Consider the following 11,090-nt stretch of genomic DNA (forward strand, 5'->3'; position numbering starts at 1 on the left):
TTTTTTACTGTGTGGCCTCATATCAAATGTGAAGGCAGAATGAGTCTACGTTTGACGTTTGTTTATATCTAATCTTCCTTTTCAAACATTTAAACAGCAGCGAGTCTGCAGCTGAGGGAACACAAACTCAAATTGTCGGAACAGGTTTGCTCGTTTCTTGGATTCATTTGGTGATTTATTAAATGTATAACTGTTATTCTAATCTGCTGCTGGGTCTCTTACACTTTTCTTTATGCTGTATATTTTCACGTCTCTGGAATAGTTGGCAGTTAGTCAGCTGGGAAACTCTGCATATCGTGGATATGCTGACCTCGCTCCGTGGTGTACAGGGCCGTTTACCCTCATGATTAATATTCACAATAAAAATATTAGCCGAACATCATGAAGTCTGTATGTGTTTCATAGTGTCGAACAACCTTTGTACAGTTAAAGCCAGCAGTTACTACATGACAGAAACACCAACGTTATCTCTTTTATGCGTTTATACACAGGTCACGCTGATTACTGAACAAAAACCCAAAGATCAGATGTTAAACAGATTTATTTGCTCTCTCTCCTCCTTAAACATGTTTTTAATGTTAGTTATAATTCAGAATTGGCGACTGAAACACGTAGGACACATAAGAACATCAGGAAATAAAACACCGATAAATATAACCTCAGTAAAAGAAGTCAGCGGGGGTTACTACAGCTGTGTACCGGGGCCTGCGCTTTGTCGGTGGGATTGCTTGCGAGGCGAGCGGGTCTATCCCACGCTTTGCCGTGAGACTGGGCAGACGTCTCCGAAATCATCGAAGCACTTTTGCAAAGAGGCTGTATCTTGACAAACCGACCAGACACATGAAGATTAAACCACTACATTCTCGGCTAAAAAAATATTAAAACGGTATTTGGTGACACACAAACAGGGTTTTTCAAAGTTCAGTTCTGTTAGCTTCCACATGCCGGTTGTTGTGTGCTAGAAACAATGGCCACCAGGCCTAAGCAATGGTTTTGACTTGATCAGCGTTAACCCCGCCCCCTGAGTTTGATGGGTGAGGCTGACAGATAAAATTATTTCAAGATGAGAGCCAGGCGCCAGGACTGCCAAAATGAAATAAATAAATATATCATTAAATAATTAATTAAATGTGTCAATAATTAATTAATTAAATGTGTGTTGGCCCTGCGACAGACTGGCGACCTGTCCAGGGTGTACCCCGCCTCTCGCCCTATGACAGCTGGGATAGGCTCAAGCGCCCCCCGCGACCCTGAAAAGGATAAGCGGAAGCGAATGGATGGATGGATGGATGGAATAATTAATTAAAATGTGAAATACATAAATAATTAATTAAACGTGTCAATAATTAATTAATTACATGTGTCATAACTATTTATTTAATTAATTAATTCCAATTTTAATTAATTATTGCCACATTTAATTCATTATTTAATGGTGTATTTAATTAATTCATTATGGCAGTCTTGGCGCTCCATAGGCACCGGCGCCAGAGGTGAGGTTGAATACAAAGACCGTCCTCTGGACACCGTATAACATGCCCGATCCCAAGGCCCTATATGTATGTGTTATGAGAGTGTGAGTAATGTGGATGTCTAGGTTGTGGAATAAAATCAGTCTGCTGATAAAACAGTGAGCACAGTGAGAAGATCTTCACTGAGCTGATCCATCTCATCTCATAAAATTGAGGCACAGGTGACCAGGAGGGGACAGAGGGGGAACGACCTTTTATTGCTTTTTTCTACAACAATTTCTTAGTTCAGCTGCAGTATTTGATATCCTGTAATGACTAAAATGATAATTTAAACTAATTTACATAAAAAGATTGTCTTTTAAATGTTAAGGTTATTTAACAACTTTAAAGGCTGAGCAGTGCTATTTTTAAAAAGGATAAGTCACAGGCTCACATGTTCCAGGATTGAATTAGTGTCTGATAACCCTCCCTCTTCCTGCTCTCTAACTCAGCACCTCCTCTCTGTCCACATGTTCCCTTGTTCCCTCCCCTTCTGATCTGCAGTTTGAAGATGGGTGCAACCAACATGTGGTGACGTATAAGAGCTGACAGATCCCATTCGCTACAGAAACCTATGTTGTTTAGATCAGAGCAGTTTCAGTTCTGAGGAAGTGAAACTCACACAGTCACTGACACTGTTGGGTGAAATGGCGCAGAAAAGTGTTCAGCTGGACCGAGAAACCTTCTCTTGTTCGATCTGTTTGGATCTACTGAAGAATCCGGTGGCTATTCCCTGTGGACACAGCTACTGCATGAAGTGTATTGAAAGCTTCTGGGATGAAGAGGAAAAGAAGAAAATCTACAGCTGCCCTCAGTGCAGACAGACTTTCACAGCGAGGCCTGTCCTGGTGAAAAACACCATGTTAGCAGTTTTAGTGGAGGAGCTGAAGAAGACTGGACTCCAAGCTGCTCCTGCTGATCACTGCTATGCTGGACCTGAAGATGTGGCCTGTGATGTCTGCACTGGAAGAAAAATGAAAGCCTTCAAGTCCTGTTTAGTCTGTCTGGCATCTTACTGTGAGAAACACCTTCAGCCTCATTATGATGTTGCTCCATTAAAGAAACACAAGCTGGTGGAGCCCTCCAAGAAGCTCCAGGAGAAGATCTGCTCTCGTCATGATGAGGTGATGAAGATGTTCTGCCGTACTGATCAGCAGAGTATCTGTTATCTCTGCTCTGTGGATGAACATAAAGGCCACGACACAGTCTCAGCTGCAGCAGAAAGGACTGAGAGGCAGAGAGAGCTGGAGGTGAGTCGACAAAACATCCAGCAGAGAATCCAGGACAGAGAGAAAGATGTGAAGCTGCTTCAACAGGAGGTGGAGGCCATCAATCAGTCTGCTGATCAAACAGTGGAGCACAGTGAGAAGATCTTCACTGAGCTGATCCATCTCATCCAGAAAAGAAGCTCTGATGTGAAGCAGCAGATCAGATCCCAGCAGGAAACTGAAGTGAGTCGAGTCAAAGAGCTTCAGGAGAAGCTGGAGCAGGAGATCACTGAGCTGAAGAGGAAAGATGCTGAGCTGAAGCAGCTCTCACACACAGAGGATCACATCCAGTTTCTACACAACTACCCCTCACTGTCAGCACTCAGTGAGTCTACAGACTCATCCAGCATCAATATCCGTCCTCTGAGCTACTTTGAGGATGTGACAGCAGCTGTGTCAGAGGTCAGAGATAAACTACAGGACATTCTGAGAGAGGAATGGACAAACATCTCACTGACAGTCACTGAAGTGGATGTTTTACTGTCACAACCAGAGCCAAAGACCAGAGCTGGATTCTTAAAATATTCATGTGAAATCACACTGGATCCAAACACAGCAAACAAACAGCTGTTATTATCAGAGGGGAACAGAAAAGCAACATTAATGGAACAACAACAGTCTTATTCTGATCATCCAGACAGATTCACTGGATGGTTGCAGGTCCTGAGTAGAGAGAGTCTGACTGGACGTTGTTACTGGGAGGTGGAGTGGAGAGGGGGAGGAGTTTATGTAGCAGTCGCATACAAGAATATCAGCAGAAAAGGAGGTGGTTATGAATGTAGATTTGGACATAATGACAAATCTTGGTCATTAAATTGTAACAACAACAGTTTTACATTTCGGTACAACAACATTGAAACTCCTGTCTCAGGTCCTCGTTCCTCCAGAGTAGGAGTGTACCTGGATCACAGAGCAGGTATTTTGTCCTTCTACAGCGTCTCTGAAACCATGACTCTCCTCCACAGAGTCCAGACCACATTCACTCAGCCGCTCTATGCTGGACTGTTGGTTTACTGTTATGGAGCCACTGCTGAGTTGATTAAAGTGAAATAGACTGAAGTCTTTCATATTGTTGTAAGTTTAAATCTGTATTTTAGTTCCCTTTTAGTTTCTCTCCATCATTATTGTGGTATTTATGTGCTGCACATAAATCAGATGTCAGTCAAACATTATGGGCAGTACCTCGACATCTTCAACATGTTGTCTTGATGTTTTTACGTTTTATAGGTGGAGCTCTTTCCTGTGTCTGTTCAGCCATGGAGACTATCAATGCTTATGGATATTTTTATTTGAAAAATTTCTCCACATGACAACATAAACTTCTCTATCTTCTAAATGTTTACTGAATATTTTTCTTAGGTATTTGTATGTTGTTGTTTCTCTTCACTGATCTTAACAGAGAAGTCTACAGACCTTCCTTTATCACACAGATTTTATTCTCATTTGTACATTTATAAAGAAAACAATTAATTACAGAGCAATAAGAAATTTTAAGAAAGTGCACTATATCATAATTTATAGTAAAGTGTATTAAAGCATCGTTAGTTAGTCACTTATTTAGTTTGGAGCTGTATCATCTGACACTGTAGAAACACTTCCTCCAGCTTCAGCACAGAATGTTAAAAACAGAACTATTAATGAGAACAAACAGTAGGAACACAGTATCAGCAAACATCATGGCTTAAAATGGAGAGTAAAAATCTAAAAAGAAATAAACAAATTAGTAAAAAGGATTTCCTGTTGACATGTTATTGGTCCTATCTTGTCTGCAGCACCTCCAGGATGCTTCTTATATGTTTCTGGTTATTTTTGCACCAATTTTAGTTTTTGTCAGTAGGAAGTTCAAGTTCAACTCAGTGTGTTTGTTTGTTTTTTTCAAACTGATGCCTGACCTTGAACACCAAACATCTGTCAATAAAGCAATGATATAAAATGCTTATATTAGTACTGAAAAACTGCATATCCACTTTACAAATATAAATAATGATATAAATCCACAGCTGAACTGGAGGAGCAGCTGATCTAGTTCACTCATGTGTTTCTGGACTAAGAGTTGGAGCAAATACCTTATGATTCAGTGATGTTTGTTTTTGTTCAATATTTTGTAGATCCAAGAGTGAGTTTGACTCATGATGATGATGTTCCGAATTAAACAAAGTTGGTCACAAATTCTTCAAAGCTGTTTATTAAGAATATATTCACTTGGACTCATGAGACAGGCTTGTGATCCAAGGGAGCCATCAACTGGACAATTACTGACATGACAACAAAAAAGCTAAGTACAGAGGGGGGAACAGAGGTGAAAATACTTGCTTTAAAGGATTGTAATGTTTCCTTTTAAAATAAGTCTCTAAGGTCAGACAAAGGGACAGAAACTCATAGCTTTCTACCAGCCCAATGACAAAACTATAAGTTGTTTTTTAACATCTACTTTTTCATCTATTTGGCAGTCACAGTGAAAAGTATAAACATTGGCACGCTTTGTCTTGTGATTCTGCTGTTCGTAAAAAATGACCATGCGCAAAGTACCAGACTTTAAGGCTTTGACTTGATGCCAATGGCCTGAGGAGGACAGTATTACCCTTGGACATGTGTAGTCTGCCGTCTACTCAATAGAAGAAGAAGAAGCGCGGAAATGGCACAACTGTCTTCAGTTTCTGGGAGAGTTTAACAATGAGAGACTGATGATGCAGAAGAAATCTCCGTGGTTAAAAACATTAAAAACAGTCGTCCAGGATGATGAGATCCGCCACTGGCTCAGACTGCTGTATATCAGCCGGAGACCCGAGATGAAGTCACGCAGCAGGTATGTAAAACTGTGATGTTCTCAATGAACTAACACAGGAACGATCTGAGCTCAGTCTGTAAGCTAACAGGCTAAAATCAGAGAGCAGCTAATCAAACAAGTGCGTCCGTTTTTTTTAAAGGTCAACTTTTAACAATAGACTTTCATGAGACACATCAAAACCAAACAGGGAGGGAAAGCTTCGGTTTTCTGCACTGTGCCACAGTTCGCTGTCTGCTTCGGTTCACGACGCCTCACTCCGGGGCTACAGACAGTTCTCTGCCGCCTGTGGTGCTCCTCACCTCCGTCTGCACCCACAGACTTCCCGAGGTGGAGGCAGGCCGGCAGGGACTTTGAGAGATGGGCTTTACTTTTAAAAATACCCCTTAATCAGGGTCTAACTCACTAAAAGATGGCCACATGTCTCTCTCCAACTTAATCTCTTTCTTTTAAGTAATTGTTTTTCATTGAAATGAAATTAATTGTTCAATAAAATGATTACATTTATAATTTAATTCAAGTTAAATGAATCAAGGTGATTTTGACTTTGCTAGTTAACAGGAAGAGAAACAAACTTACACAGGATAAAATGAAATTTGGACCCAGCAGAAAAAGTCAGATCACAGACAAACAGAAACATTCCTCTTTGGCTAAAATAAAATGCAGATTATTGCTCATCTGCAGTTTTAATCATGGTGAATAATTTATGATTCAGCCAAGTAAGATTCTTCTGTGTGGAGGTTTTTCCCCTGTCAAAAGGCATTGACCATTACCTTCATCTAAACATGGAATTTAAGTCATGTAGTTGCCGTTGTTTGTTTTTAAAGAGGTCATAATATTTTTGTGATGGTAGAAATTTATCTTCAAAGTAATAGTTATAAAGTGAATTAATAAGACTTTCCAACAAAGAGAGGGAGTCACATGGTGCTTCTGAAACATTTGTACAAACCTCTCTCACATATGTGAGCAACATGCTCACAGTGTACAGCCCTGCTGACTGAGGCTGCACCTTTACCTGTCTAATCTTTTTCTTTTTACTTTGTTCCTCAAGTCCCACATCAACATGAAGTGTAAGGAGGAGGAAGATCTGGCTGGCCAGCAGGTCTGGAAGCAGGAGAGGAACTTCAATCTGGACCAGGAGGACACAGATCCCCCACAGATCAAAGAGGAACAGGAGGAACTCTGCATCAGTCAAGAGGGAGAACAGCTTGTAGTGAAACACGAGGATGAAGGCATCGTCGTCTGGAGCGGGGAAGAGCGGCTCAGACAGCTGCATAACATCTGGAAACCTGAGAAAGATTTACAGACCAGCGGTAAAACTGTAATGGCTTTTCTGAAGTGTTAACATTAATATTAAACCTACAGTTTGTATCAGTCAGATCTATTTAATGTGTATTCGTGAAAACATGACAGGGAGTTTTAAATGGACTGGTTCTTATATAGCGCTTTTCTACTCAATCTTGAGCACTCAAAGCGCTTTACAAAACTTGTGCATTCACCCACTCACTCCCATTCGCACAAGCACATTTTTCTTAGTGCTTTCTACCAACATTCAGACACACATTCCACAGATCAAAGAGCAACTTGAGGCAACTTGGAGTTAGTATCTTGCCCAAGGATATTTGAAATGCAGACTAGGTGAAGCCGGGAATCGAACCGATCAGTAGATGATCTGCTCTACCGCCTGAGCTACAGCCACCCCCAATAGTGAAGATTATTTTGAAAAATATCAAGATGTAGATCAGTTTCGAGATCAACTCCAAAATAGATCATCAGTCAGTCAGTAATAAGTGAGTTCTTTTTTGTTTGAAAGGTTTTTTTTACTCTTAATGTTGCTGAAAAATGTCAGAACTCAAGTTCTCATTTGCATCAGAGTGCACAAATAACTTCATTTTTACACACTTTTAATTTCACCTGCAAATGTGAGCAACATGCCCTCATTACAGACTTTAACTAAAACTTTATCTTCTCAGAAGTGTTTTTCTATAATTACATTTTTTTTATTGTTCGTTTAGACCTCCACCAGCAAACTGCCTGTAAGGAGGAGGAGTTTGTCGCCAATCAGCAGGAGAGGAACTCAAGTCTGGACCAGGAGGACCCAGATCCTCCACAGATTAAAGAGGAACAGGAGGAACTCTGCACCAGTCAGGAGCTGGAGGAGATTGTACTGAAGCAGGAGATCAATAGTTTTATGGTGACTTCTAGTTTTGAGGAAAGTGACCTCAGTGAATCAGAACCAAACGATGACCAGCTCCTTGCTCTTAACTTTCCTGAACCAGAGCTTGAGGAACAGGAAGAAAACCAGCATGTGGACTCGGGATCAACTAGAAATGCGGAGCTGAAGAAAAGGAGACGTCACAAAAACCGAACAGATAAGTCTCGGAGTGAAACTGATACAAGTAAAAAATCTGTAAGCTGTGACACTTGTGGAAAAACTTTTCAGTGTAAATCCAACCTGACGAGACACATGAGAGTTCACACAAGTGAGAAGCCACATTCTTGTAGCACCTGTGGGAAAAGATTCATTTGGAAATCAGGATTGGAAACTCACGTAAGGATCCACACAGGCGAGAAGCCATATTTTTGCATCACCTGTGGGAAAAGATTTAATAAGAAATCCGGATTTGAAAGTCACGTGAGAATCCACACAGGCGAGAAGCCGTATTTCTGTAGCACCTGTGGGAAAAGATTTGGTAAGAAATCAGGACTAGAAACTCATTTGAGAATCCACACCGGTGAGAAAGCGTATTCTTGCAACGTCTGTAGGAAAGAGTTTAGAGACTTGTCGACTATGAAAAGTCACAGAAGGATCCACACAGGTGAGAAACCATATATTTGTAGCTCCTGTGGGGAAAGATTCAGTTGGAAATCAGGACTGAATTTTCATCTAAGGATCCACCTGAGTGACAAACCAAATCACTGCAGCACCCGAGGTAGAAAATGACCTCATGCTCCAAGTCACGGTACATTTCCTGTCCACAGCAGTGAAGGGCACTCTATGTTGTTTGTTCCAGCCCTGACTTTATGTTTCTCTAAGCTTGATATTTTTTTTATTGGTCTTTAAAGGTGACACAAATATTTATTGAACATGGATGCTCTTTTAATATTTACCACAGAAACTTGTATTTCTTCTTCAGTATAGAAGAAAACAAACATGAAAATGAGTTTTTCATCACTTGTTCCTTGTAACAACCATGATGTGATTCCTTTTTATCAGCCAATAAATAAGTTTTGATACACAGGACTAAAGATTTAAAAAAGTTCAAGACAAGTATACAATTTTTATTTAAATATGTTTTCTTTGTGATTTATGTTAATGAAGGTTATACTTCAGTATGGCTTTGACCTGGTTGTCCTGGTTCTTCTTAGCAACATGTTGCAAGATTTGATTAAATTTTTTGTGACTAATTTTGTGTATTGTGTAATCCCTGCTAAATAAAAGCAGTTAAATGTGCTATATTGGCTCATGATAAGTGTTTATATCATTTTGCCTAAATGCAAGTAAACTCAATGTTTGCCAACTCTGTGTGTGCAGTTTGCTTCATAAGTACAGTAACAGAACTTGAACTACATGGAGCCTATTTTGATTACATCATTACAGATGTAGATATTATTCATAGTTCATATTTCACAGTGTGCTGCAATCTTCTCCACAGACCTGCATTGCTCTCTGTTCAGACCCGTCATCTTCAAGATGTCCACTAGATGTCGTCAGAGTTCCCCCACTTTCCTCATCTATTGTGTTGCCATTACCTGAGCCTGCTTAAAACCTACAGTCCTTTACATATGGGTTCATTCAGGGTCATGTTTAGTGGGCAGGTTTAGTGAGATGAAGGAAACTCGTTTTCTTTAACTTTACCTCTGAGTAAGTAACTGGAGTAACAGACTCACTGATTCCTCCCCACCTGCTGGACATGAACCAGCTGACTGACACTTGTTTTCATTTTCTCATTCATAAAGTTGCTACCAGTTCAATTCATTTATATTTATATATAGTGCCAAAAAACAACAGTTGCCTCAAGGTGCTTTATATTGTAAGGTAAAGAATGTAAAAACCTCCACAATTGAACAAGCTGAAAAGAGCAAATGCTTGGCAGCAGTGGCAGAAACAGGCTTTCTGTCGTAATCACTGTAAAACACTAATCACTGGTCAGTCATTTGTTGTGTTGCAATCGGTTACACTGAGGGAAAAAATTTCACAACTGGATCTCGGAGATAATGTGAATATTTGTGAAAATATGTGAAGATGAGGCTGAAATAACTCTGAGACTCTAAAACATGATGAAATGCTTACATATTGAAATGTGTGTAGTAACATGACCTACAGCTTGTTTAAGAACTCGTGATTTTTTTCCCCTGTTGGCATAAGGTGAAATCCTGCATAAAGGAGGTGACCTTTGCTCCCTGACTCAGACGTGATAAACATGACCCAAATCATTCACGTTGGTGCCAAATAATGTTTTGTTAAAGTTTAACAAGCTTTCCCAGCCTGAAACTGCCAGACAAACAAATCAGCTGTTGGAGATGCTGGTTTAGCTCCCTGGGTAAAGTGGGTGACCCAGATGCTAAAGCCCAGCTATGACTCCTGCCTGAGGACTTTTAGTCTTGGTTTGCATCCAACTTTTCTGCCACAATAGTTCAATTTTCTTAATAAAACACCAAATTACAACAAGTTACCTCGAGGCAGTTTATATTGAAGGCACTTTATTCGAAGGTAAAGATCCGACAATAATACAGAGAAACAACAGGTAGAAGCAATGGAAGATTGAAAATAACGGTTGTCATTACTTTTCATTCAGTCATAAGATACAGAAACACCATCTGTTGTGTGTAAAGATGAACAGTAGGGGTAGGGTGATTTTCACCAGATCAAAGCCATGGATTCACAATTATGGTTTGGTGCTGTTGAGTACCTGGATAGAAAATGCACATGTGGAATGGTAGAAAGTGTTCAGCATGCTTTGATGATCTGCTTCAACTATGCTGGGGTGAGCATTACAGACTGCTTCTTAAATTTAATAACCAAATTGCATCAATGGGGAACTATAAATTCTACATTTGGATTTCTGTTTATTATTTCTGGCTGATTTTCATTAGATCGACCTGAGTAGGGCAGCGACAGATGTGTGCGGTCCAGAAGTAGAAGAAGAAGAAAGAGGAGAGCAGAAATGATGACATTCTAGGCTCGCTTTTCACCTTTGATGTACTCTTAGCTGGAAGACTTTGGTTTGGTGATGTGTTAGAGATAATTTAGTGGTTGAAGCTACTGTGGACTGACCAGATCTGCCATCAGCTCAGAGTGCTGGATATCACCGCAAACCTGAGACAAAGTCATACAGAACAGGTGTGTAAAACTGTGATGGTGTCAGTGAAATAACACTGACTCATGCAGGACTCTGATAAAAACTCAGCTTGTGGGCTAACAGACTAAAATCAAAGAATGCTTCTCTTTTTCTCTTTTGTTAAAAACTTTGAACATCCAGTGAGACACAGAGTAAAGTGACTTTCCAAGATTGTTTCTTCTTC

At 40.1% G+C, this 11,090-nt stretch overlaps 2 protein-coding genes across 4 annotated transcripts; both read left to right on the plus strand.

Annotated features, from left to right (window-relative positions):
* The first annotated feature begins 1,904 nt into the window (after positions 1-1,904).
* LOC113010243 (tripartite motif-containing protein 16-like) lies at positions 1,905-4,948 on the plus strand. Of its 3 annotated transcripts, XM_026149231.1 has the most exons (3): positions 1,905-3,545; positions 3,745-3,853; positions 4,007-4,948. In XM_026149231.1, the coding sequence occupies exons 1-2, from the start codon at positions 2,159-2,161 to the stop codon at positions 3,816-3,818; spliced, it is 1,461 nt and encodes a 486-aa protein (XP_026005016.1). In that variant the 5' UTR covers positions 1,905-2,158; the 3' UTR covers positions 3,819-3,853; positions 4,007-4,948. The 3 variants fall into 3 exon arrangements, with proteins under 3 accessions (XP_026005016.1, XP_026005014.1, XP_026005015.1); XM_026149229.1 differs by having other exon boundaries at positions 1,905-3,853; XM_026149230.1 differs by having other exon boundaries at positions 3,745-4,948.
* A 60-nt stretch (positions 4,949-5,008) lies between these two features.
* Positions 5,009-9,021, plus strand: LOC113010286 (zinc finger protein OZF-like). The gene is made up of 3 exons (XM_026149298.1): positions 5,009-5,585; positions 6,616-6,877; positions 7,580-9,021. Exons 2-3 carry the CDS (start codon positions 6,628-6,630, stop codon positions 8,506-8,508), a joined length of 1,179 nt encoding a protein of 392 aa, XP_026005083.1. The 5' UTR covers positions 5,009-5,585; positions 6,616-6,627; the 3' UTR covers positions 8,509-9,021.
* Positions 9,022-11,090: the final 2,069 nt, after the last annotated feature.

This window comes from Astatotilapia calliptera, chromosome 18 (genome assembly GCF_900246225.1).
Source record: "Astatotilapia calliptera chromosome 18, fAstCal1.2, whole genome shotgun sequence".
NCBI lineage: Eukaryota > Metazoa > Chordata > Actinopteri > Cichliformes > Cichlidae > Astatotilapia > Astatotilapia calliptera.